This window comes from Sceloporus occidentalis, unplaced genomic scaffold (genome assembly GCF_023333645.1).
Source record: "Sceloporus occidentalis isolate IW3139 unplaced genomic scaffold, rSceOcc1.0.p SCAF_1, whole genome shotgun sequence".
Lineage (NCBI taxonomy): Eukaryota > Metazoa > Chordata > Lepidosauria > Squamata > Phrynosomatidae > Sceloporus > Sceloporus occidentalis.
The window spans coordinates 315966064-315990589 of NW_028316981.1; the positions used below are offsets into that span (position 1 = coordinate 315966064).

At 47.8% G+C, this 24526-nt stretch overlaps 1 protein-coding gene across 1 annotated transcript in view; it reads left to right on the forward strand.

Annotated features, from left to right (window-relative positions):
* LOC149324244 (ubiquitin-conjugating enzyme E2 R2-like) overlaps positions 1-22030 on the forward strand; it is a 102552-nt gene extending 80522 nt beyond the window's left edge. Inside the window, exons 2-5 of the mRNA XM_089498000.1 lie at positions 1722-1808; positions 12971-13068; positions 15547-15681; positions 17044-22030. Of these exons, the coding sequence (XP_089354126.1) occupies positions 1722-1808; positions 12971-13068; positions 15547-15681; positions 17044-17266 (543 nt within the window). The 3' untranslated portion in view covers positions 17267-22030. The remainder of the gene's footprint in view (positions 1-1721; positions 1809-12970; positions 13069-15546; positions 15682-17043) is intronic.
* The last annotated feature ends 2496 nt before the right edge of the window (positions 22031-24526 follow it).

A 24526-nucleotide genomic window follows, 5' to 3' on the forward strand; every position in this document is an offset into this window, starting at 1 on the left:
GGATGGAAGGCCAAGTCACTCTTGCGGTCCTTGGATCAAACTCACAACTTTGTGGCTGCAGTACCGGCATTTAACCACTGCATCACCAGGGCTTCTTTAATCCTGTGGACTCCTGGGATTTGTAGTTTGGTGAGGCACCAGAGCTCTCTGACACACCAGGCTGAAAACATCACCAAACTACAAATCCCAGGATTCCACAGGATGGAGCCATGATAGTTAAAGTGCTCTATTTCTTCAGTGTGGCAATAGCCTCAGTTGGAGTGGACTGTGCTGTGGCAGCGGGATTTGCTGGTTTGAAGGTGTGTGAGGCAGCTTCCTGTGTCCTGTGAGATGCCATTTAGGGAGATGCCCACCTGGCATGCAAGCTCTCAGGTTATGTGAGTTGAAATGTTCAGTTAAGTTGTCACTTGGAAAATGGATTTTATCCTTCTCCAGCCTGTACTTCTTTCCTGTTCTTAAGTACGTAGCTGGTGACTCTGCAGCTGGTGAAAGGAGAGCAGAGATGGGGCCATCCTGGCCTCCCATGGGAAGGAATTTTCTTCCTGTGTTCCCCTGGCTCATACCTTTCACCTCAGAGTCAGGGCTGAGGTGCAGAACGTGAACTCAAGGACTTTCATCTTAAGAAATACTTTACTATATTCCTAGACAGAGCTTAAATTCTTGCTGTCTTTCTTTGAAACATTTGTTTATTAGACTTACTTCATCTTTTCTTCCAAGAAGCTCAAGGTAACATACGTAGTTCTCTCCTCCTCCTCCTCATTTTATCCTCAGAATAACCCTTTCAAGCAGGCAAGGAGGATTAAACTGGTCAGACTCCAGCCAACAAGTTTTATTGCTGACTGGAGCTTGCACCCTGGTCCCCACAGATAGTGAGCTTAGTCTGTTTGCTTTTAGGAAACTCGGAACTTCTAAAATTCTCTGACGGGATCTTGAGGCTTCAAACTCTTCACTGACTTCCTGCCCCACGTTTTATGGGTCTGCTTGGAAGACTTGAGGCCATATACTGGAGAATGTTGCAGTTTTTCTTGTGCCTTTAGCTCCTCCATCATATCCCACTATTTTCTTTCCACTTTTCACAAACTCACTTTATGCAGAACCTCTTGCTTTCCATTCTTTTACTTTCAGCTTTCTGCTGTTACATTCCTCTGGCTCTTCCCATGGGTTTTCTTACTATCCAGATTTTTTATTCTACCTCTCTCAAATCTTTCCTGAGCCACCTCTGCCCTGGTGGCACCCCTTGCTTCTAATAAAGTGTCCCTGGGTGTCACTGTCCTTCTGGTAAAACTCCCATTTTCTCTTCTTGAACCCCTAAACTGCCCTTTCTAAGGATTGTAACTCTCAGCTTGGCCCTGGAGCCATTGCACTTGGGATGCTCAAGAGAAGATGGATTTTTGCTTCTGCTTTCTTTTTTTTTAAAGCTGATATAGGAAAGTGAAGCCCCAAACATTTGGGTGGCTGAAGGCTCTTCTAGCCCTGGTTTACAGAATTTCTACTTCATTTTTTTTTTTTGGGGGGGGGGATGGGAGGCTCCCACAGGTGCTTACAAAGTTTAGTATTAAGATAATTTTAGCCCCAGGCTCACAACTCAAAAGACATGATGAAAGAAAGGAGGAATTGAGAGGAAGGAGGGAAAACGCAAGCTCTGGCACTGATTAGTCTTTGAAATTAAAAAGTTTCTGCAGAATGTGTATCTAATCAGCTTTGTTGTTTTTCTTTTTCAGGCTCATATTAAATTTCCTATGGACTATCCGTATTCACCTCCTACCTTCAGATTCCTGACCAAAATGTGGCATCCCAACATTTATGAGGTACGCATATATGAAGCTGCATAATGTAGTCTAGTTACCACAGCATCATAACCTCCTTCTCTTCTTCACAATCTTCCCTATTTTTCTTCACCATCATGAAAGCTGAAAATGTACTTTGAGTATGCAGATAAAGCAATATCTAGAGACCTGGATATATAAGTAAGAAGCCAGGCTGAAGGAGAAATTCAGTCTCTTCTTGCGCCATCTCCTTGTTGACAAGCTTAGTTGATAACAGTTGTGTGGTTGTCTTCTCTCTCTTGTTTGGTAAAAGGAGGCTCAGATGTTTATATCTCCAGCCCTGCTTTCAAAATCCTGCTTACATTCTTGTGTACTCATGGTGAAAAGACTGGAAAGACTGGTGTGGGGTGCTAATAATAGTAACATAGGAAAAGGTGGTGGGATGTGACCATTTAACTCTGTCACCTGGCCTAAATACACTGAAGGCACCAAGTTGAGTCAGATCTTAGAACCTAAGCAGAGTCAGGCTTGGTTAGCACTTGGATGGGGGGCCACCAAGGATTACAAAGTGTCGTACATCATTGCTTCACATGCTATCTGATGTGGTGAGAAGCCATCAGTTATTACTTTCCAGTTTGACAGAAACTGGCACCATATTTGTGCCCAATGGCTACAAGTCCCCCCCCCCCCCGGTTCCTGGAAACTCAACAGGGACTGGCTGCCAACAGCTTATGGACGAATGATAGTCCAGGGCCACCATTTTGACCATCATTGCTGTAGATTAGATTTTCAAGGGAGTCAGTGACAAAGCAGCTCTGAGTATTCCTTCCCTGTAAAGCCCTGAAAAATATATAGGGTTGCCAAAAGTCAACAGACAACTTGGCACTCACACACCTCTTTACCTACTGTAGGGGGCCATTGGTCTACCTGCACTCATTTGCTCCAGCTTGTTGCTCTTTCTTGAGTCTCTTCCCTCCAACTCACACCCCATGAGTAACTTAGCAGAACACCATAACTTTGCAGCCACAGCTATCTGGGCATGAATCAGGGCAACAGATGTTTATGTTTGCTGTGCAGCTGCTCACCCAGGAGAACAGGCACTGGTCATAATCAAGTGATAGATGTGTACCACTACTGGTAAGAAAAACAGCTTCAGAAAGCTGCTGCAGAAGTGATGATAAGACTGAGCTCAAGAGCTCAAAGAAATGTCTGTGTCTCACTGGTTTGTATATGTATGAATGTGTGCTCAGACCTCCATTAATCAGGATCTTTGGTCCCCAAGTTGTCAGTCTGATTTATTCTCCAGTATGACTAAAGCTGTGACTCTCCAATAGAGTTCTGGGAAGGAGTGAAAAATCAAAGAAGATAGCTGTTCTCTTGGAGGAATCCATTGCCAAGCTCATTGGCACCCTGCGCTCTAATCAGCATGTGGGGAGCAACTTCATCTCATGGTTGGAGGACACACAGGACTTCCCTTGCACTGTGGTTCATGTGCCTAGGAGATCCCTGAAGCATTGTCAGCGCCAGGAAGCCACAGTTTGATTCCTGAAACCTCTATCTGCCCAGGCAGTGGAAAACATAGGCTGAAATCCTGCATCGGAACACAGATTATAAAGTTCTGCCATGATAAAAGCTATGAAATGTTGGTCTGGCTGTCTTCCTAGAATGTTAGAATTGAAAGAGACCCCCCAAGGGCCATTCAGTTGAACCCCCAGTCATGCAGAAAGACAGAGCTACAGAACTCCTGAAAGATGCCCATCCAACCTCTGTTAAAGACCTCCAAGATGAGTCTATCACCCTTGGAGGCAGGCAGTACATTCCACTGTCAAACAGCTCTTACAGTAAATAAATACTTTTAATGTTTAAGTGGAATCTCCTATCTTAAAAATTGAATCCACATTGGTTCATGTTCTTGTCTCTGGAACAAAAGAATTCAAGCTTGCTCTACCTTCAACATGACATCCCTTCAGATATTTAAATATTAGTGTATAAGCCACTGAATTCCAGTATTAGGGATATAATAATAATTATAATTATAATAGCAACAATAATAATACATATCATAACAAGAACAAAAAGAAGCCTGAAAAAGTTGTTAAAATGGTGATGTAAAATCCTATGGGAACTGACAAGCAATTAGAACATAGTTTGTTAGACATAAATATGGCAGAGAAAATGAAAGCTTGGATTATAAAGCTGTGGGAATCCCAGTGGAGAGCACCATAAAAACAAAGAGAAGGTAAAGATTATGAAATACCAAGACCTACAAATGGAGATTTTGTACCTCTGGGAAAAGAAAAGAAAAAAATGCAGCTCTAGAGTTGATTTGTACTCTGAGAACAAGTTAGAATGAACTAATATACAAATGAAATTGCCACAGACAGGCCATAATTACAAAAACCAACACCTCTTGAAATGTGCAACATTATCTATAATAAAATAATAAAAATTTTATTTCTATCCCACTTTTTGCCAGGCAATCAAAGCGGCGTACAACAGGTTAAAATACATCCATATATACATAATACCCCCCTTAAAACAAGATTAAACAATGTAAGATTAAAAACTACATATTAAAACTGACTAAGCTAAATAAAATCATCATGGGCAGAGTTCGCTGGATGGGAAGTCTTATTTGTGGCCGAGCATTTTATTCCGGGAAGGCTTGCCAGAAGAGATCCGTCTTAATGGCCTTTTTAAAGCTCTCTAGATTGGTAATTTGACGGATCTCGTCCGGCAGGCCATTCCATAAGTTGGGAGAATGTCTGCAGAGAATGTCCTCTAGGAGGTCGCCGTCAACCTGGTCTTTAAGGGCTGTAATAAATTCCTCCCAGAGGACCTGAGCGTCCGGGGCAGATTGTATGGAAGCAGGCAATCCCTTAGATAGGTTGGGCCCAAGCCATGTAGGGCTTTAAAGGTGATAACCAACACCTTGTACTGTGCCCGGAAACTGATAGGCAGCCAGTGGAGTGACTTCAGTATTCAGATTTTTAAATATTTGAATAGGATCTGAATCACTGATGGTCCAAAACCCCAGTCGGTAATATTTGGGAGCCCATGAAACAGATACAACAAACAGCAGCAGCAAGAAATAGCTGCACCTGGTTGGCTGTGAAATTAAGGCTGCATCTACACTACAAAATTAATGCAGTTTGACACCACTTTACCTGCCATGGCTCAGGGCAATGATATTATGGGTTTTGTTAGTTTTGTGAGATATTTAGCCTTTTCTGTCAGAAAGCTCTGGTGCCCCATCAAATTAAAAATCCCAGGATTCCATAGGATGGAGCCATGACATTTAAAACAAATCAAACAGCATTAATTTTGCAGCATGGCAGCAGCCAATGATGCTCCCATACACACATATAATAGTGTGTGCTATTACTACACGCTTTTTAAAAAGGGTCATCTGTGTTCTACATGGGATGAAAAACAGAGAAGCCATCATTTCTTCTTCGTGGTCTCTGCGAATCATACAAATGGGTTTTACTGCGCCTGCGCAGTGCTGTTCGGAAACTTCTGGAATCACTGGGCAAAGTTTACTTTGCAACATATAGAAACTTTTTGGCGGTAACTCCGCCCACCCGTTATAAGGCCCCTGCCTTCCCGCTCTTTCCCCAGTTCCTTTTTTCCGCCGCGCTAGCTGCTTCAGGGAACTTCGCTCGCTTTAGCTTGCATTTGGAATCACTTTCGTTTTTGACCTCGGACCGTCTCTTGACCATTCTTTGTCTCCCGCCCCTGGTAACTTCGAACTCTCGGACTGCTGACCTCGTTTCTGGACTTTCCCTTTCAACTTGTCAACTTCAGAAAATGCCTGCTCCATTTAAGAAGTGTGATGTCTGCGGGGGCAAGGTGCCCATCCAGGACCCGCACTCCTCCTGCCTCCTTTGCTTGGGCAAAGACCATGACACAAAGGCTTGCCCACTCTGCAAGTCCCTCTCATCCCAGGCTCACAAGAACCATGAGTCCCGGCTGACTTCGGCCATTGCTCTGGGCAAGGTTCAGGAGGGAGGCCCCCGTCCATCATCGGCTCCTTCAGCTCCGCCGGCTGCCTCATCTTCCCGGGCGAACGTCTCCAGCGTGATGTCTGCCCCACCGATGGCAGGTTCGTCCACCACCACCGATGTGGCCCGTGGTTCACGAAAACCCAGCGCCACCGACAAGCCCTCCAAACACCCCCACAAACAGTCGGGGTTTGAGGGTACCGAGCCCAAGGAAAAGCCCGGGAGAAAGCTGTCCCCGGTGGGCTCGCGCGCGAAGGAGTGTGCGGAGGCCTCGTTGGTCCCGACTCCGTCCTCCAAGGCCTCTTCGATGCCATCTCGACACGCCTCCGAGCGGCCCGAGACGGGTGCATCCTCGTCAGGAAGGACTGCGCCGGTGGAAAAGGCTAAGACATCTAAGCCTCAATCCACAAGGGCTGCCGTCCTGCTGGACCTGCCGGACAACCCGTTCTTCCCCCCAAGGATCGGGTCGAGACACCACGGTCGTCCAAGAAGAGACACCACAAGGACACAACGGAGGGCTCTGCACCAAAGAGGCCTAAGTCCTCCAAGGACCACACCGGGTCGGAGGTTTCCTCCAAGGGAAAGGAGCGCGCTTCCCACAAGCAGCGCTCTCCGGCGAAGAAGGCTCCAACACCAACCTCTTCGCGCCCCGATGGCTCGTCCACCTCGCATGCAGCCACTGTCCTGGACACTCCGCTACCGTCGACGGTCGACTTTGCCCGCGCCGATGAGTTGCCAACTGAGCTCCCTCGGAGATTGTCACCTTCGCCTTCCATCCACTCGGAGGTCGACGAACCAACGGAGAGGGACACTGACATGTTTTTTGACCCTGATTCCGGGAGATACTACATGTCAGTGCCGAGGGAGACTGCCTTCAGGGAGTTCACCCGGATCAACCTACGCCCGGTGGCCCCCCAAGATGACGAGCCTGCCCCTTCCCATGCTACGGCCTCAGCCTCTGCACCGCATCGCTCCCCCACACAGCTACTGCCCTTGCAGATCCCGGCGCGCTCGGCGACTCGAGTCAGGGTCCCGGACATCCCGCTCACATCTGACACCGACTCTGAGGGAGAACCCTTGCTGCCGTCGGGAGAGCCTTCCGACGACAATGACACCTCCATCCAGGCGTCTCCACAGCGGATGCACCACCCGGAGCCTTCCTCCCCCACGGATGATGTGCGCTCTTTTAATGAGCACATCATTAAGATGGCAAGGGCCCTGGACATTTAGCTCTCCTACCCCGAGGAGGAGGCTCGGGACCCTGTGGAATGGCCGGGTGCCCACACCCCCCTCCATCCCGTTGCTGCCCTCCATCGAGTCCATTGTCCGGAGGTCGTGGGATGCGCCAGCTTCACTCGTCGGATCCTCAAGGAAGATCGAGTCCCTCTACCGGATCTCCCCTTCGAGCTGCTCTTGGTTGGCCGATCACCCCAAGCAGAACTCGGCAATTGTAGAAGGGTCGCAGCAGGGCTTCGTCCCCAAGCAGGCAACTTCCCCAGTCGACCGGGAAGCGAAGAAGGTAGATGGTCTGGCCAAGAAGGCCTACTCGGCGGTGGCCCTCGCAGTCAAGGCCATCAACTATAACGCCTGCATGGGGGCGTACATCCAGACACTCATGGAAGGGATCTCGCCACTCGTCCCGGACGTCCCAGACGAGACCCAGCGACGCCTGGTAGAGATCCGTGATGAGGCCCATTCGATCGGCAGCTGGCTCATCACTGCCTCCAGGAATGTGGCTGACTGTGCAGGACGGGCGATGTCGGCTTCTTTGGCTCTGCGCCGGCATGCGTGGCTGAGGGGTTCAGACCTCAATGCCAATGTCAAGTCAGCCATAGAGGACATGCCCCTGGATGGTAGTGGCCTCTTCCATGCCGAGACCGACGAGCGCCTGAACCGCAAGTTCAGAATGAAGGCGGCGGCGAAGAAGCACGGGATGTCATCGGCTCCCATCTCGCCCTTCAGAAAGAGGCAGCGCCCGTGGCAGCCGCAAGGTCAGTCACAGGGGACCTTTCAACAAGACCGTCAACTCCAGCAGCAGGGCTCCCAGAGACGCCGGTACCCCTCTCAGTCCTCCTCCTCCTCTGGCCGTCGCAACTTTCCTTCCCGGTACCGAAAGTCCCGCCAGCAGGATACCGACCAGGGGAAGAAGAGAGCCTGAAGGGTTGCAGCGCGCTTCGTCTCTCCTTCCTTTTTCTTTTTGGACATTTTGAGGCCCTTTGTTAACACCTGGGCCTCTATAACATCGGACTCGTGGGTCCTCAACATCGTCCGTAGGGGTTATGCCCTTGAGTTCCAAGCGCTCCCCCCAACTGGAGCCTTCATGTCCACTCCCCCCTCGGACACCCTTCTTGACGAAGTGCGCACTTTGCTGGACAAAGGGGCAATCTCCCCTTTATCACCTGACCAGTCCTCCAGGGCCTTTTTCTCCAGGTACTTCATGGTACCGAAGGCGGATGGGGGCATCAGACCAATCTTGGATCTGAGGGAACTCAACCTTTTTCTTGAATACCGTCGGTTCCGGATGGTCACCTTGGCTTCTATTCTACCGCTTCTCCACCAGGGCCTGTGGTTCGCGACGGTCGACTTGAAGGATGCCTACTTCCACATCGGAATTCGGGAGTCCCACCGGAGATTCCTCGCCTTCGCCGTCGGCTCCACCGCGTACCACTACAACGTGCTCCCCTTTAGTCTTGCCACGGCCCCGAGGGTCTTCACGAAGTGTATGGCCCCGGTGGTGGCATACCTTCATCAGAGGGGCTACAGAGTCTTTCCGTACCTGGACGACTGGTTGTTTGCCGCCGATTCACAGCGCGAGCTCCGAGAGGCGGTCTCATTCGCCTTGCACCTTTTGGACTCTCTCGTTCTGGTCATCAACGAAGAGAAGTCCCACTTCACTCCGACCAGACAGGCCAAGTTCATCGGAGCCATCATCGACTCCGACAGATGCTCCGCCTTTCTCCCTCCGGACCGTTTCCAGGCGTTGGTGGCATTGTTGAGGCCTTGCACCTCTCACAGAAGAGTGAGGGCCAGAGACGTCCAGGTGGCGCTGGGCCACATGGCGTCGACGACGTTCGTGACGCCGTGGGCAAGGCTTCGCCTCCGACCACCGCAGTCCTGGTTCCTCTCAGTCTTCTCTCCGATGGAGGACCCTCCTTCCAAGTGGCTCACGGTACCAAGACCGGTGGCCGCCTCGCTGAGATGGTGGCTGGACGGCCACAATGTCTGCATCGGGATGCCCTTCCATCAACCTCAGCCGCAATTGACTTTGACGACCGATGCTTCCCTGGAGGGTTGGGGCGCCCACCTGCTCGATCTGGTAGTCAAGGACAAGTGGTCGGCCCAGGACAAGCTTCTCCATATCAATGCTTTGGAGATGCTTGCAGTCGAGAAGGCCCTGAGGGCATTCGAGCTCACTGTCACAGGCAAGGTGGTCCTCCTCAGGACGGACAACACTACCGTGATGTATTACATCAACAAGCAAGGGGGCACCAAGTCCAGGACTCTGCTCGAGATCACTCTTCGCATCTGGGACTGGTGCATCCAGAGACAGGTGCTCCTCCAGGCGATGCACCTCCCAGGAGAGGACAACGAGTTGGCAGATCGCCTAAGCAGGTCCTCTTCGGTGTGCCACGAGTGGAGGCTCCATCCGGAGACAGTCAGCGACCTGTTCGAGAGGTGGGGAACCCCCCGGATCGACCTCTTCGCGACCGAGTGGAACAGCCACTGTCCCCAGTTCTGCTCCAGAAGGCAAATGGATGGATCCCTCGGAGACGCGTTTGCCTTCCTTTGGACGGGAGAGCTGCTTTACGCCTTTCCTCCCTTCCCTCTCATCATCAGGGTGGTGTCCAAGATGACAACGGACCGTTCGCATGCGATCCTGATCACCCCGTGGTGGCCGAGACAGCCTTGGTTCGCATCCCTTCTCCACCTCTCCAGGAGATGCTTCCTCCGCCTCGACTTCCGTCCCGACCTGTTGTCGATCCAGGACGGCCAGATCCTGCACCCGGACATCGAGAGCCTGCCGCTGGTGGCCTGGAGGATACAGCCCTAACCGACCTGCCGGAGGCGGTGAGGACGGTGATCCTGGCTGCAAGGAAACCTTCCACCCAGCGGTCCTATGCCCTGAAATGGAAGAGGTTTAGCCTCTTCCTTGACCGAAAGGGCTTGTCTCCTGCTCAAGTGTCCACTCCAGTGGTGCTGGAGTTTTTGATGGCGCTTTTCGATGAGGGGCTGTGCCTCGCATCCATCAAGTGCTATCTATCTGCCATTTGTGCCAAGTACCAATTCGGGGGGAGGGCTTCCTTTTTCAGGGATCCCTTGGTGAAAGGGTTCCTTAAGGGATGTGCCAACTTGCATCCTCCTGTGTCGGTACCAGCGCCGGCTTGGAGCTTGGAGGCAGTACTGTCCGGGCTCCAGTCCAAGCCCTTCGAGCCGATGGCCACAGCGGACTTGAGACTACTGACTTGGAAAACTGCTTTTCTTGTGGCCATTACCTCTGCCCGCCGTGCGGGCGAACTCTGTGCCTTGCGGAGGGACCAACCCTTCCTGAGGTTTCACAGGGACAAGGTGGTCCTTCGGACAGACATTACTTTCTTGCCTAAGGTTGTGTCTGCTTTCCACATGTGCCAGGACATTGTGTTGCCTACTCTCGCATCCAACCCGACTTCAGATGCGGAGCGAAGCCTGCACTCTCTTGATGTCAGGAGAGCACTGGCTTTTTACTTGGACAGAACTGCTGCCTCCAGCCGCTCCGAAAGACTCTTCCAGTGCTACTCGGAGCCGAAGAAAGGGTTGCTGGTGTCTGCGCAAAGGTTTTCCAAATGGGTGGCCGGTACCATCCACCTCTGCTATGAACTTTTGGGCAAACCTCTCCCGGGCAGGGTTCGGTCTCATTCCACAAGGGCAATGTCAGCATCCTCTGCATTCCTGTCGGGGATTTCCTTGGAGGATGTCTGCAAGGCTGCTGTCTGGTCCCAACCTCTGACTTTTATTAAACATTATAGGTTGGACACCAGAGCCATCCGAGACGCAGCTTTCGGGAGGGCTGTGTTGGTTTCAGGGTTGCATTGACTGCACTACTGATGGTTTGTGTTTCAGTGCCTATGTACATATGCCACTGTTTCCAATTTGTTAAATGTTGGTTTGCACAATTTCTATGGGACTGGTCTTGCACGACCTTTTGTTCCCTTCCCAGGTCTAGCAATGTTATTGCTATCTTTGGTCTGTACATCAACAAGAGACTGACTCTTTTTATGGTTCAAAGTGTTTATTGTTCCAATAAATACACCTTGGTTTACCATAGCTGTGGTTTCAGGACACTCCCTCCGCCGCATACCTAAGCTTGTCAGTCTAAACCCATTTGTATGATTCGCAGAGACCACGAAGAAGAAGGACAGGTTGCTTACCTGTAACAGTATTTCTTCGAGTGGTCATCTGCGAATACATACAAATCCCACCCGTCCATCCCCTCAGTGTCCTGCTCTTATTGGCTCTTTCCATCGCCTGCTTGGCGGAAAAATTGCGGAACTGGGGAAAGAGCAGGAAGGCAGGGGCCTTATAACGGGTGGGCGGAGTTACCGCCAAAAAGTTTCTATATGTTGCAAAGTAAACTTTGCCCAGTGATTCCAGAAGTTTCCGAACAGCACTGCGCAGGCGCAGTAAAACCCACTTGTATGTATTCGCAGATGACCACTCGAAGAAATACTGTTACAGGTAAGCAACCTGTCCTTCTGTCGGATGCAGCTTCCTGTGTGTTTCATGAGATTTTAATACTGGGGGAAGAGCCGTGTCCTGAGTGCAAAGTGTTTGGGAAAAGCAAAGAAAAAGAAGAGTCTTGCCCTCATACCACAACTTCAGCAAATGGGTTCCATTAAAACATTAAAATGCCTTCTTGGTTTGCAATATTCCTTTCATTTGTCCATTGTGCTGAAATGAAGAAAAACATTCTTTCAACATTTGCAGTGTGCCCTCAAGCAACCCGTTGCCTAACACCTTTGCTGTCCTTTTCCCCTCCCAAGAAACAAACATGCCCCAAGCTCTGGGTGCAACTTTTGGCTGCTGCTGCTGCTCCTAATAAAAAGAAATTTAGAAGGATCCACCCTATCTTCCTGTTTGTAGTGGGGACAAGCTGTCAGGTAGACACGTTTTACAAAGGGGAAGAGCAAATGTGGCGCTACTCATTGGGCCTCATAGCCATGTTCAAAATGGAGGACATTTTGGAATTCTTACTGGACAGAGGGTTAAAATGTAGGACATGTCCTAAAAAGGGGGGGAGGTATCTGGTCACCCTGATTAAGATAGCTGTAGGCCTGGCTTTGTTTGTACCTGGGACCTTGATCTGCAGCGGCCAGCAGTGGCCCATCATCCACTTCTGCCCCTTTACTCCAGTCTTGCTCAGTATCAGCTATGCCAAGGCAGGGCCAGGTGCAGGCAAGGCCTCAAATCCTGGGCACTCACACTGCAGCGAAAGGGCTTTTGTTTGGCAGTAAGCAGCTCATGGAAGCAAATAACTGCTTGGAGGAGTTGCCCTTTTATTGTGAGCTCTGGTTCCCTCTGCTGGACTTTTTGGATTCTGAATGCTTCCCAATTGAGCCCAGAAAACAAATAATGTGCAAGGCTTGCCATCTCTCAAAATCCTCAAAAAATCCCTAGGAGTCTTGCCATCTCTCAAAATCCTTTTTTGAAAAAAGGATTTGAGCCCATTTTTAAAACTGAAATTGTAAAATATAATTACAAAGGTTGAAGAGGGAGGGAAGAGTTTAAAAGGGGGAATATGCAGGGTATCAATAGCTGCTGGGTATATACATCTCAAGGGGTCACTAACTGAGTTTACTGTCTTGTGTTTTCTTTCTTGCTGCCCTTACCAAGGGTGGCAATGTTTGTTGGTGGTTCAGTCTGTGTATGTGTGTGCCTGTTCCTCCTACATATGGATGAGGTTTGATTTAGTAAATAGTAAAATAAATGGTTCTGGTCCTTGGTGTGAATGCGTGTCCCTAAACCTCACTTTAGTAAAAGTGATGCAAATGTATATTAAGGTGGATTGGTTAGAAATAATCTAAGTGAGACGGCTAAATCTATATTTTCCTAGCAGACTCTGTTCTCCAGATGGTCCTTTAAGAGAGAGTGTGTGTGTGTGTATGTGTGTGTATACACCTGCACTAGATATTGTGTCTTAGTGTGTCTTCTTCTTTCTTTTGGTAGAATGGAGATGTATGTATTTCAATCCTTCACCCACCTGTAGATGACCCTCAAAGTGGAGAGCTGCCATCGGAAAGGTGGAACCCAACCCAGAATGTCAGGTAATGGTTAGCCTCAGCTGCCAAAGCACAACCAAGTTTCCAGGACCCTTCATGCAAACTTTCCTCCATATGAGCAATTCCTGCATCCTCCACCATGTGTGTGGAAGAAACATCTGCCACGAAGCAAGCTTTGATGCTTTTCTTCAAAATCTTGAATTCAGAGAGATGAATAGAGCTGAGGCTGCTGTGAGACTGGAGATGAATGACCCCTAATTTGCATAGCTCATTATGTTCTGCAAATAGATTCAGGAAGGCTAAAAAGGTAAAAGTAAAGGTTTCCCCTTTGAAAAGGTTGTCAAGTCGTGTCCAGCTGTAGGGATGGTGCTCATCTCCATTACTATGCCAAAGAGCCAGCATTGTCAAAGATAACCGTATGTCTTCTTTCTTTTGGTAGAATGGAGATGTTACCTTCCCACTGAAGTGGTACCTATTTATCTACTTGCACTTTTTACTTGCTTTCGAATTGTTAGGTTGGCAGAAGCTGGGGCTAGTAACAGGATCTCACTCCATCATGTGGCTTCAAACTGCCAACCTGCATTTGTCAGAAAGCATTTAAAAAACCCTATAAAGGCTAGAAAAACATGACTAGTGCTAAACAAAATTCCACCAACAGCTGGTGTAAACTTACAGACTATACAAGCAGTGCCAACACAAAATTGGAAACCATGAGGACAAAATAGGCTTTGTAAAGCTGGCCAAGGCAATGTGTCATTATTCTGACATTATTCTTTTTAAAAGGCTAACATGAACCTGCCTCATATAGTGTCATGTGCCTACTTTGGGGGATAGAATAGGTAGAGCTCATGGTACTCATGAGTGCTGGTAGCCATTGAATCTAGCAGAAGCCAGAGCTGCTTCCTTCTTCCTGAGGGCTGTGGAAGTACAGCTCTATCTGGCTTTGTTTTTGTTGGCTCTCTGCCAGCCCTCAGATTCCACTGCAGATTCTTGTGTCTAGAGGTCTTTTCTTCCCTTAAGAGCCCTTCTCGCTCTTTCCCATTCTCAATCCTAATAATAATAATAATAATGTTTATTTATAACACCCTTTCCAACACTGGCCTGAACTAGAAGCGAGTGGAGGGATCTACAATGGGGAAAGACATGAGTATTTGGGAAGATTTAAGATAACCCTGGCAGCACTGTGTTCTCTAGGCCCTTTTCTTCTATCGGGGGGGGGGGGGGGGGGGGGAAATCAGCATCATGCTCACTCTGGTGAGCACCATCATCAAAACCTGTTTATGTGCCTTTAATGTCTGTGGGGTGCCCGGCAGAGTACAAAAGGTGTGAGGCGAAGAATAGGCAGGGCAAGATTTCTACAACTGCCTCTGCTCACAGGCAGGCAGGCAGGTTGGCCAGCTGTAGTTGATTTCATTCAGTGTTTTGTTTGTTGCAATGAATGAAAGGTCATTGCTCAGCTTTGTGCAGCCCTCTATGGATCCTTGGCACTCTGGATGTCAGCAGTGCCTTCAAAGTGACAGGGCAGCTTTTCCAGGAGGCACTGAGCCTTGCCACTGTGACAGTTACATCATGGAAAGGATTTCTGCCAGGGCGTGAAGGAAGTTGAGACCAAAGCTTCCTCATGTATGGATGCTTCTCTGTCCAATTCTGGACCAAAACATTGCTTAAAATTAGTTTGTCTTTCCATGTCTGCCTCATATTTTTAGAACGTAATAAACACTGTAGGAAATTAAAAACAGGTAGATATAATTTATTGCTAAGAGAGAACAACCCCCCCAGTAGGACAAGGGGAAAACACAGAGACCCTATGGTGGGTCTGATGGAGGATGAGGGCAAATGCAGCAGCACCTGCCCTGCCCTCCTCAAAAGCACTTTGAATTAGTGCTCATGGAAGAAAGCTTTGCTTGCCCTGACCATGTAAAAGATCATACTATTATTTTGGGGTTGCAAACTCTTAAGTCAGGATGGACAGCTTTCCAGGGTCCAGGGGCTGGAGTAAATTGAGGGAAACACACTTCTGACCCCCCCCCCCCAAATTTTCTTTTTCAACTGTGGGCCATGGTTGCACTTACTGGACTTGCCCCCCTCTGAACATTTTTAGGTCAAGCAGGGTCCTTTTATTCAAAATAAGAAATGGCTAGAAGTCTCAGACAAATTTGGAGAATGGTTTCCCCCTCTTCAGCCTAAGACAGTGCAAGGAGCTTAAAACATGGTGGAATTGGCCCACCACATAGCCTCTTGCAGGAGGGGCAATATGGCTGTTAAAAATGGTGTGTGGGAGTATTTGGAGCCCTGAGGTGTTGCTAGCTATGGACCATGGATTGTTCACCCTGCGGGAAGAGGGGAGGGAATCAGTCCTTGCCAGTGACTTTGGAAGTGTGTGCTCCTGACTCTGCCTGCCACACAGCTGCCTTGTGTGCCTCAGAACCTGTTCCTCACATGGCTGGCTCTCCTTCCTGCAGATGAGAACTCAGCAAGGCCAGTGGTCCTGATTCTCCTCTCCTCTCCTCTTGCTTTCTCTAGGACTATCCTACTGAGCGTAATCTCCTTGCTTAATGAGCCCAACACCTTCTCTCCGGCAAACGTGGATGCTTCGGTCATGTTCAGGAAATGGCGGGACAGCAAAGGAAAAGACAAAGAATATGCTGAAATCATTCGGTAAGCCAGAGAAAGTGTGTAACCATACACAGGTGCCTTCAATGGACCACTTTGAGTCAGTGGGGGGACCACAAGGGGACCACAGTCAGGCACACTGGCAGAAACGGAGTTTGGAGCACTTCTTTGATATTCAGCAGAATGTAGTGTAGTGGTTTGAGGGTTGGGCTGTGGCTGGAGGCCAGGGTTTGAATCTCAGCTCAGCTATGAAAACCCAACCCTAGGCAAGTCTCACATGCTCTGCCTCAGAGGATGGCAATGGCAAACCCCTTCTGAAGAAAGTTGCCAAGAAAACCATAAGTAGGAAACAACTTGAAAGCACATAAAAACAAAGGTGACCTGTTGTGCTTTTCAGGGTGGGTGTTTGTTTGTTTTACTGTTATTGTCATATTTTCTAAATGAATTTGCATTGTTTTAAAATATAGATGTTTTAATATGTTAGTTTATTTGTTTTTAGGTTTCTTATTATTCAGTCTTTAATTCATGTTGTGAGCCACCCATTTGGGAGAAAGGCAGGATGTAAATAAAATTGGTTGTTCTGTGCCCTCATCTCAACTCTTGTGTACAACAGTCCTCTCCTAGGGTTTTCTTGGCAAGATTTCTTCAGAGGAGGTTTGCTTTGCCTTCCTCTCAGGCTCAGAGTCTGAATCTTGCCCAAGCTCACCTATTGGATTTCCATAGCTGGGTGAGGACTTGAGCGCTGATCTCTTCAAATCTCAGTCCAACATACACATCACTAAACCACACCAGCTCTTTAAATATAAAGAAATAATTAAAAATTTAAAAACAATGCTTAACTATAGTGGTAGAATTCAAAGATAATAGCCATGTTAGTCTATAAAATCAATATGCAGAGAGATTTTGTAGCACTTTTGAGAGTAAACGGAAGAATGAAGTTGGCAACATGAGTTTTTGTAGACGTAAGTCTAATTCTTCAGATGCATTTGGTGAAGTCGAAAGCCCAGGGACTGAAGAAGTTGATGGATTTCCTTTCTATCTGGCTTAATTTGGTGCTTTCCACCAGCCTCTTTAGTCCTTTGGCTTTCCACTCCACCAAATGCATCTGAGGAAGTAGACTTAAGTCTGCAAAAGCTCATGCTGCCAACTTCTTTCTTTCAGTTAGTCTTAAAGGTGCTACAAGATCTCTTCACATAACTATATGAGTGTAGATTCACACTATGCAAGCATGATACAGTATTTTGGCTTCCATTTTGCATGGAAACATGACAAGGATGCTTGCTGTGGGGGAGTGAATTGGAGAAAGGAGGTTCTGTGAAGGCCATGGCACTGTGTGGACTTGGGGTGGCATCGGCCCTGCTTCCTAACCCCATGGTCTGTCCCCCCACCCCCTTCTCTGCCCCTCAGGAAACAAGTCCAGGCAACCAAGGCAGAAGCCGAAAAGGATGGTGTGAAGGTTCCCACCACTTTGGCGGAGTACTGCATCAAAACTAAAGTGCCTTCCAATGACAACAGCTCAGATTTGCTTTATGACGACTTGTACGATGATGATATCGATGACGAAGATGAGGAAGAGGAGGAGGATGCCGATTGTTATGACGACGATGATTCTGGCAACGAGGAGTCGTGACCTGGCCCCACTCCCCCGCCCCGTCCTGCCTCCCGTACTGTCCTGCCTGTTTTGCCAGAGGGGAGCAGCGGTCTCCTAGTGACAGTTCAGCAAAAAATATATATACACACACATGCACAGGGGTGGGGAAGACACCAACTCAACTTGCGTCTCCTGCTTTCTCCTGTCGTACGGATCTCGATATCTCACCCCAACCCTCCTTTGGGCCTCCTTGTGAGAAAGCCCTTTGCAGAATGTCTCTGTTCTTGCATTCTTTCCTGTCCCATCACTGTAGTCTGATTTCCCCTCTTTCTTTTCTTTTTTCTTCATTCCTTCCTTCCTTCCTTCCTTTTTTAAACTAACGATGCTTCTCCCTCCCTCATCGTTCTGCTCTACCCCCCTCCCCCGCCCGCCTTTCAGGGGCATTCACGAGATGAGGAAAAAAATAGGTTTGCTCTTGAATTAAACACAGTCTTTCATCAAGATGTTTAATGTATTTAAACGCCGGAGACTGTGCGGGGCGCTCCCTGCCAGCTGCACTTGATACATGGACAGCAGCAGCAACAACAACAACACAAGCCAACTTGGCTGCAGAGCCCAACCCCAGGCTTTGCTGCTCCATTGACAATGATTGCGTGCACACTTGTTTTGCCTTGTGGTGGTGCTGGTGGTGGTTTTTTCTCCTTCCTTTCTCCCTTCCTTCCTTTTTTTTTCCCCATTTCCTTTCCTTTTTTTTTTTCACGGCGTTGGGCAGAGCTTGAGCTCCTGTATACTGAGCTTGATAAGACATGGTGCTGAAAGGTCCAGTATTCCATTTCAGTTCTGCTGAGCGCCTGTGGGTTGCTGGGTTGGCTAGGGAGGGTGGGGGATTGGGGTATGAGGATGGCCCTTGTGAAAGTGGGGAGGTGAGCTTAAACCGCCACCCTTCGTAGGCTCAACAGACACTTTGGAGAGTAGAGAAGGGTGGCTGTCTTGTGATAATGAACCTTACAATAAATACTTCAAAACATGCTGCATCCTGTTCCTACTGAGCCCTTTCAGTCATGAGTATGGCAAGCTTTGGTCTCATAGAGTAGCCGCCTATAGTTCCAGCAGGTTTCCTGGAGACTCTTCTAGGGGTGTGGGTTGGGTTGGGTTGTGGCTGCTTTCCTTCAAGTAGCCCCATGCTTGGCTGCTGCTTTCGGCTCCTGAACTTGGTGCAATGCGTAAGCCTGCTGCGGAGCTGTCACATCAACCCCTCATTGCTAGGAGCTGAATGGCTGAAGGTGGCATTATTGGCTGCTGTGCCATGCAGGAAGGAGATCTCTTCCTTAGCAAGAGGCTGCTTTCCAGCCTGGTGGGTTGCATTTCCCTTGGCAAAAAGGGTCTCTTAGGTCATGCCAGAACTGGAGGAGAACTCCTTAAGAGTGTGAGTATGCCTGTTCCCGCCCAGAACCAGAAGGCCACTTTGAATTTTCAGGGGAGAAGAAACTGGCATGCAGCCTCTGTAGTGTATTGCCTCTGCTGTGTGTGATGGAGTTGATGGGTGTGATGTAGTAGCATCTGTGGCTGTTTCCATGTCTAGTGGCTGAAAGCAGGGGTAGAGGGAGTGCTATGGCTTGTGGCCTTCAAAGAGGGTGGTGGTGGTGGTGGTATGAGCTTCACCTCCATTTTCTTCAGCAGTAAAGCATTGTGCTTGCCCTCTGGTAGAATGTGTTAAGCTCCTGGGCCAGATCTCAGTTCCCCTTTGTGTCTTTCTAAGGGAGGAGAGGCTGTGAGAGGAAATGTGTCGGAAGGAGCTGAGTCAGTAGCAGAAACCAGGTGGCTATGACGGTGGCATTGTGCTCTCACATGCAGTCTAGGTTGCAGCCTTCTGTATGTTGGCATTTACAGCTGGTGTCGCTCACCCCTGTCTGTGTGGGCCAGCTTTATCCTGACCAACCAGTCCAAAGGAGAAAGTACTCAAGAGGCAATGTAGACGGCCCAGAATGCCACAGGCATCTTCTGTGTGTCGGGAAACTTAACAGCTAACCCAAGGAGGCCAGTCATTCCTTTGGTGTCAAGATCCAGTCTTCTCAGATTTTCATTGCAACCGTGCGAGGCCATGTGTCTTTGCCTTCCTTCTCCATATAAGGTTACTGAAAAGAAATTGGATACTAAAAACATGGGGATTGGAGTGGATTGCCAGGATTTGTAGAGAAATGCTTCTTTCCCAGCTGGCTCTGCTTTGTATGTTAATTCAGACGGGCTGTTAGCGTAGGAAAAGGGTCCATGAGAAGATGGGGATCTGTCGTAGGCACCATGGTCATTTCTCCTGCAAAGGATGGGGGAAACAAATGAAAGTCATTCCCCTTGAATAGTGTTCTAGCTAGCAGGGGGTTCACCAGTCCTGAACGGAGGGGTGAAAGGAAGCCCATTTGTGCTCTTAGTTCAGCCTGAAATGAAGATACTGCGTCTCTCAGCGCCTTTTCCCTCGTACCTTGACCGTGTTCACTGTATGCTCTCCAGTGACTTGTATTCTCAAGCTTGGTGGTGTGAGATGCATTATTATACCTCTGTCCTCCTCTTGTGGTAACTCTTTTTTGGGGGGCAGGTGTCAGGAAGACCTCTCTGCTGAGCCTAGCGAACTCCCCGAGACATGATGGCTGCCAGTCGACTTGCTGGTTCCCTCTTCTCGAGATCCAACCAACCTCTTGAAATGCAACTATCAAGCTAGTTAAGCGATTGAGGACACATGTTTACGTGAGCTCTTCTACAGCCTGGTTCTTTCTCCTGTTCCACCTATTTCTGCGTTTACATTTCTGATTGGGAAAAAAAACACAAAACCAGTTCAGATGCAGTTCCTAATACTTTGAAACCAACAGGGAGCACTAGAATTCTATGGCTGTTTTCTCTTTCAGCGCTGGGATCTTGGGTGTTTTTCTCCTCTTTCTCTCTCTCTCTCTCCCTTTCCCCTGTTGATGCAACTTACCAGACCAGGTTAACTAATGCATTTTTTTCTTTTGTGTTGTCTCCTCCTCCTTTGGTAATTTAGTTTTGGTTTTTTTCTGCACATCTGTCTACTAATAAAATGTAGAATAAAACACACCTCTATTACTAGTCCCCTGTTCAGAAGCTGCCTCTGAAGTATCGAAGGCTTAAAGGCTGTGGAAGAGCAGCCCTGCATGCCCACCGAGGCTTTTGGTGATGAACCTGACTAAGCCACCCTCACTTTTTTCTGCTTCTACCAGTGCCACAAAAAAAAAGAAACTTAAGAAAACAAAATGTCTGCTAAAGAGCTGTGTCCACCTCAAGGGCCACCCTTCTTATAGAAAAAGCATTTCTGTTGTGCTGCGCTCTCTCCCAGGCACATTTAGTTGGGTGTTGGATGCTTCCACAGCTGGCTCCTTCCCTGCCGTTTTCACCCATGCCACCCTTCCAGCTGCATGTTGTTGGCGTTGATACCAAATGAGATGAGGAACTGTGCATTTACAAGTCGGTGCTCCTAGAAGATGAGGGGTCTTTGGGGATGGGGGCAAGTGGGTCTTCACGAGGCACCTGTGGCTGGCTGCAGCATTGACAGTTTGTGCAGATCTGCCCTCTGAGGCCCAGTTTTGTGGCTGTGGTCCTACTGTTAGTCAACTTGATGAGAGCAACCTTTTTGAAACATTCCTAACAGAATCTCGAAAAAATTGTACCAAGGAGTTGGGGGCATTTGCCCCACAGTCACATCCAGGCAGTCCAGAACTGCCCTTGAAAAAGAAGGTGGCTCTATTTGCGAGGAATGCTCCTAAAATCAAATTGTCTCCACTGTCTTTGGAGGGCTGTTTCATCCTTGCTTAAACCAGGAGGTCTATTCTGTTGGTCCAGAACATGGTGGACTCCAGCACTAGATAAGAACCATTGGTTAAGACAGTATTCCTGAGGACTGTAGCTGGTCTGCTCTCTTTTGTCCTATTTTGGAAGTAGGTTATGATTTATTGCAAGGTCAGGCTACCTTCCTGTTGGAAAGACTCCCTTTGCAAAGATAATGGAAAGTTTCAACAGCTTTTTGTTGTTGACAACCAGAAACATTGGAGAAATTACAGAGGATAAATCATCATGTGGCACTCGAGGTGAACCAGCGCATGAGCTGCATTTAGTAGAAAGTTGGGAGAATTACTGTGAGCTAGAATTAAATTCAGAAGAAGCAGCTCCTTGAGGGCATTCTTGGTCTGAAAATGATCATCAGCCACAAAAGTGGTGCAGAGAGGAACACCTCTGGAACACTTCTGAAAGGGAAGCTGTGTGCTTGAATTCCTGGAAAGGAAGACACTTGAAAGTTCATTCAGTTGCAGGTGTTTGCATTCAATACATTCAGTTCATTGGCCCTGGCATTATAGTTGAATGAGGGCAGGGCCCATGAAAACTGAACTACCTTTTTGGTGAGAGATGGGCTATAGATGATGTTTAAAATACTGATTTAAAAGCATCTATATAGTGATGAAGAAGCATCTGTGGGGTGCAGCAAGAATGAACAGCTGTAGGCAGAGAATGAAAGAATTCCAGAACGATGGCTTTATAAAATATGTAATGCACTTCTCTGGAAAGAAAGCGAGGATAGTAAATATTCCTGCACTGAAAACTATTTTGGGGTCTAGAAGTAAGTTGAGCAGTAGCCTTCTAGCATTTTGGTGCTGAAGTGTCACAAATTTCAGTATTTTAGTGCGGGAGCGTTGGGAGAGCGACAGGCAGAGGAGGAAGAGAGTGCACAGCTATGTATGAAACCTCCACACCTGAAGCCAGACTTTTTTATATTCAGAATAAATTGTGCCGATTTCCCAGTTTTGCAGTTGCACGTTTAATTTTTTTGCTTGACTTTGCTTAAAATGATTCTGCACACAACCGGCCAGCAAAGAGGAAGGTATGGTAGCTTACATTTTTATGAAGTTGTGTTCAGAAAATCTTTTCGGAGGACCTGAGTGTGCATCATGGATAATATTCTAAATGTTAAGCTCCTCCTCTTGACCATTTGAAAGCATTTACAATAAGTCTTGTATAAAAGATTTTTTTTTAAGATACACACAGGATTGTTTGTTTTCTTACTGCATTAGCAAGCTCTGTCCTGCAAGAAGCCTTATACTGCCCTGCATTATTAGTCGAGTTTACTCTGATTTGCAAGCGTAGGCATGAATGTGCCGACTTTTGGCCTTTCTTTTATGAAAAACATACTGAAGCAAAGGAAGGAAGGCCCCTTCTTAAGGGTGCAACTAGTCCTTCACTCTACACTTCGCAGCCGAATTGGCATCAAAATGGCTCCACAATCTGCTTTTTATATTGAGAGGGAATAGGTAGCCTTCCTCTTTGTGTTATTCGTGTAAAAAACAATGCGTAAAAAAGCTACTGCTAGGCATGCACACAATGGCCATAACAGGGCTCAGGGGAGATAATAGCTTATTGCTAGCACTTCAGTTTTCATTGCAAAAAGGTCCCACATTTGATCCTTGGTCTCTCCAGCAAACCAAGATACACAGACGACACCATAATAGTAGCAGAAAACCTCCCAGGCCTGGAACAACTAAGGAAGCTCACAGAAAAAAGTGCAAAGGCAGGACTACTACTGAAGATAAAGAAAACAAAAATAACGACCACAGGAAATTACACAAATTCAACCTAGACAATGAAGAAATAGAAATAGTAAAAGAGTTCTCATACCTGGGATCATACAAATAGGGACTGCAGCCAGAAAATCAGATCAAGAATAGGGAGGGCAGCTATGAAAGAACTAGAAAAGATCCTAAAATGCAAAGATATACAACTAAGCACAAAAGTCAGAGTCATGCAAGCCTTGTATTCCCAGTTACCATGTATGGATGTGAGAACTGGACAGTTAAGAAAATGGACGAAAAGAGAATCAATTCATTGGAGATTTGGTGCTGGAGAAGAGTGACAGGGAGCCCATGGAGAGCCAAAAGTCAAACAAATGGGTGCTGGAACAGATCAAGCCAGAAACCTGTCTGGAAGCCAAAATGACAAAACTTAGGCTGTCATATTTTGGTCAAGTCATGAGAAAGAATATCTCCATGGAAGAGACAGTAATGCTGGGAAAGGTGGAGGGATGTAGAAAGAGAGGAAGGCCACATATCAGATGGATGGACTCTATAAAGGAGTTTACAGGACCTAAGCAAAGAAGTGGAGGACAGGGAGTCTTGGAGATGTCTCATCCGCAGGGTCGCCATGAGTCGGAGTCAACTCAAGAGCAGTTAACAGTAACAACAATCTCCAGGCAATAGGCTCAGTTATTGGGTCAGTTATGGTGCTAGTTTGCATTGCCAACCAAGAGTTGACAAGGCTGGGCAAGATCAGCAGAGGGCCTTGCGTCATTATAAAGGAAATTTAGAGCAGACACCTAAAAGTCACAATGAGAGTCTAACCAAGGTCACTAGAAAATAAGGTGATAATTGTCCATCTATTTGTTTTGTATTCCTTGCTTAAAAGCTCCCTATTTCAGCACCTAGATTAGGGATAGGAATTGTGTGGTTCTCCAGACATTGAACTGCAACTCCCAGCAGTCATAGCCACCATATCCAGTTGAGAGGTGTGCTGGGTCTTACAATTCAACATCATCTGAAGCACGAGTCCCACGGTTTACATGTGGGGTTTTTATTGTCTGTTGACCCACCAGGTACCCCCAAAGTATTGGAAAATTAATTTTGCAAAGTTGAGCCAATGCATGCATTGCTGAATCCAGTTTCAGTTTCCCAAATGCAGTAGTCACACTGAAATGAATGGGACCTACTAGTCAATGTACATCCCACTGAGTTTAAATATAGTTGGAGTCTAAAATTGCCCCACAATGCAGTTTATTGATCTTAGACTTGAGCATAGAGCCAGCGAGGTGGAGTGGTTTGGGCATTGGACGATGACTCTGGAGAACAAGTTTAAATCCCTGGAGATAAATAAAGGGACAAAACTCACTGCGTGACCTTGCCATCACACTCTCTCAGCCTCAGAGGAAGGCAATGGCAAACCCGTTCTGAATAAATCTTGCCAAGCAAACCTCATTATAGGTTTGCTGGAAGTCAGGAACAGCTTGAAGACACAATAGACTTCATAGGCCCGTTACAAACGGGCACCCCACTACGTGACGAATGCTTACTAGGGTTAGAAAGGGGCATCACTTCTTGACGCCCCTAACCCTAGTACGGACCCAGTCTGTACAAAATGGCGGCACCCTATACAGATGGGCACCGCCATGACTACATCACCACTGTGCCGCCTCCAAACGAGGTGGCGCGGTTGTGATGTTGCGAGGGCGCCTAGGGCGCCCTTTCCGCGGCACAA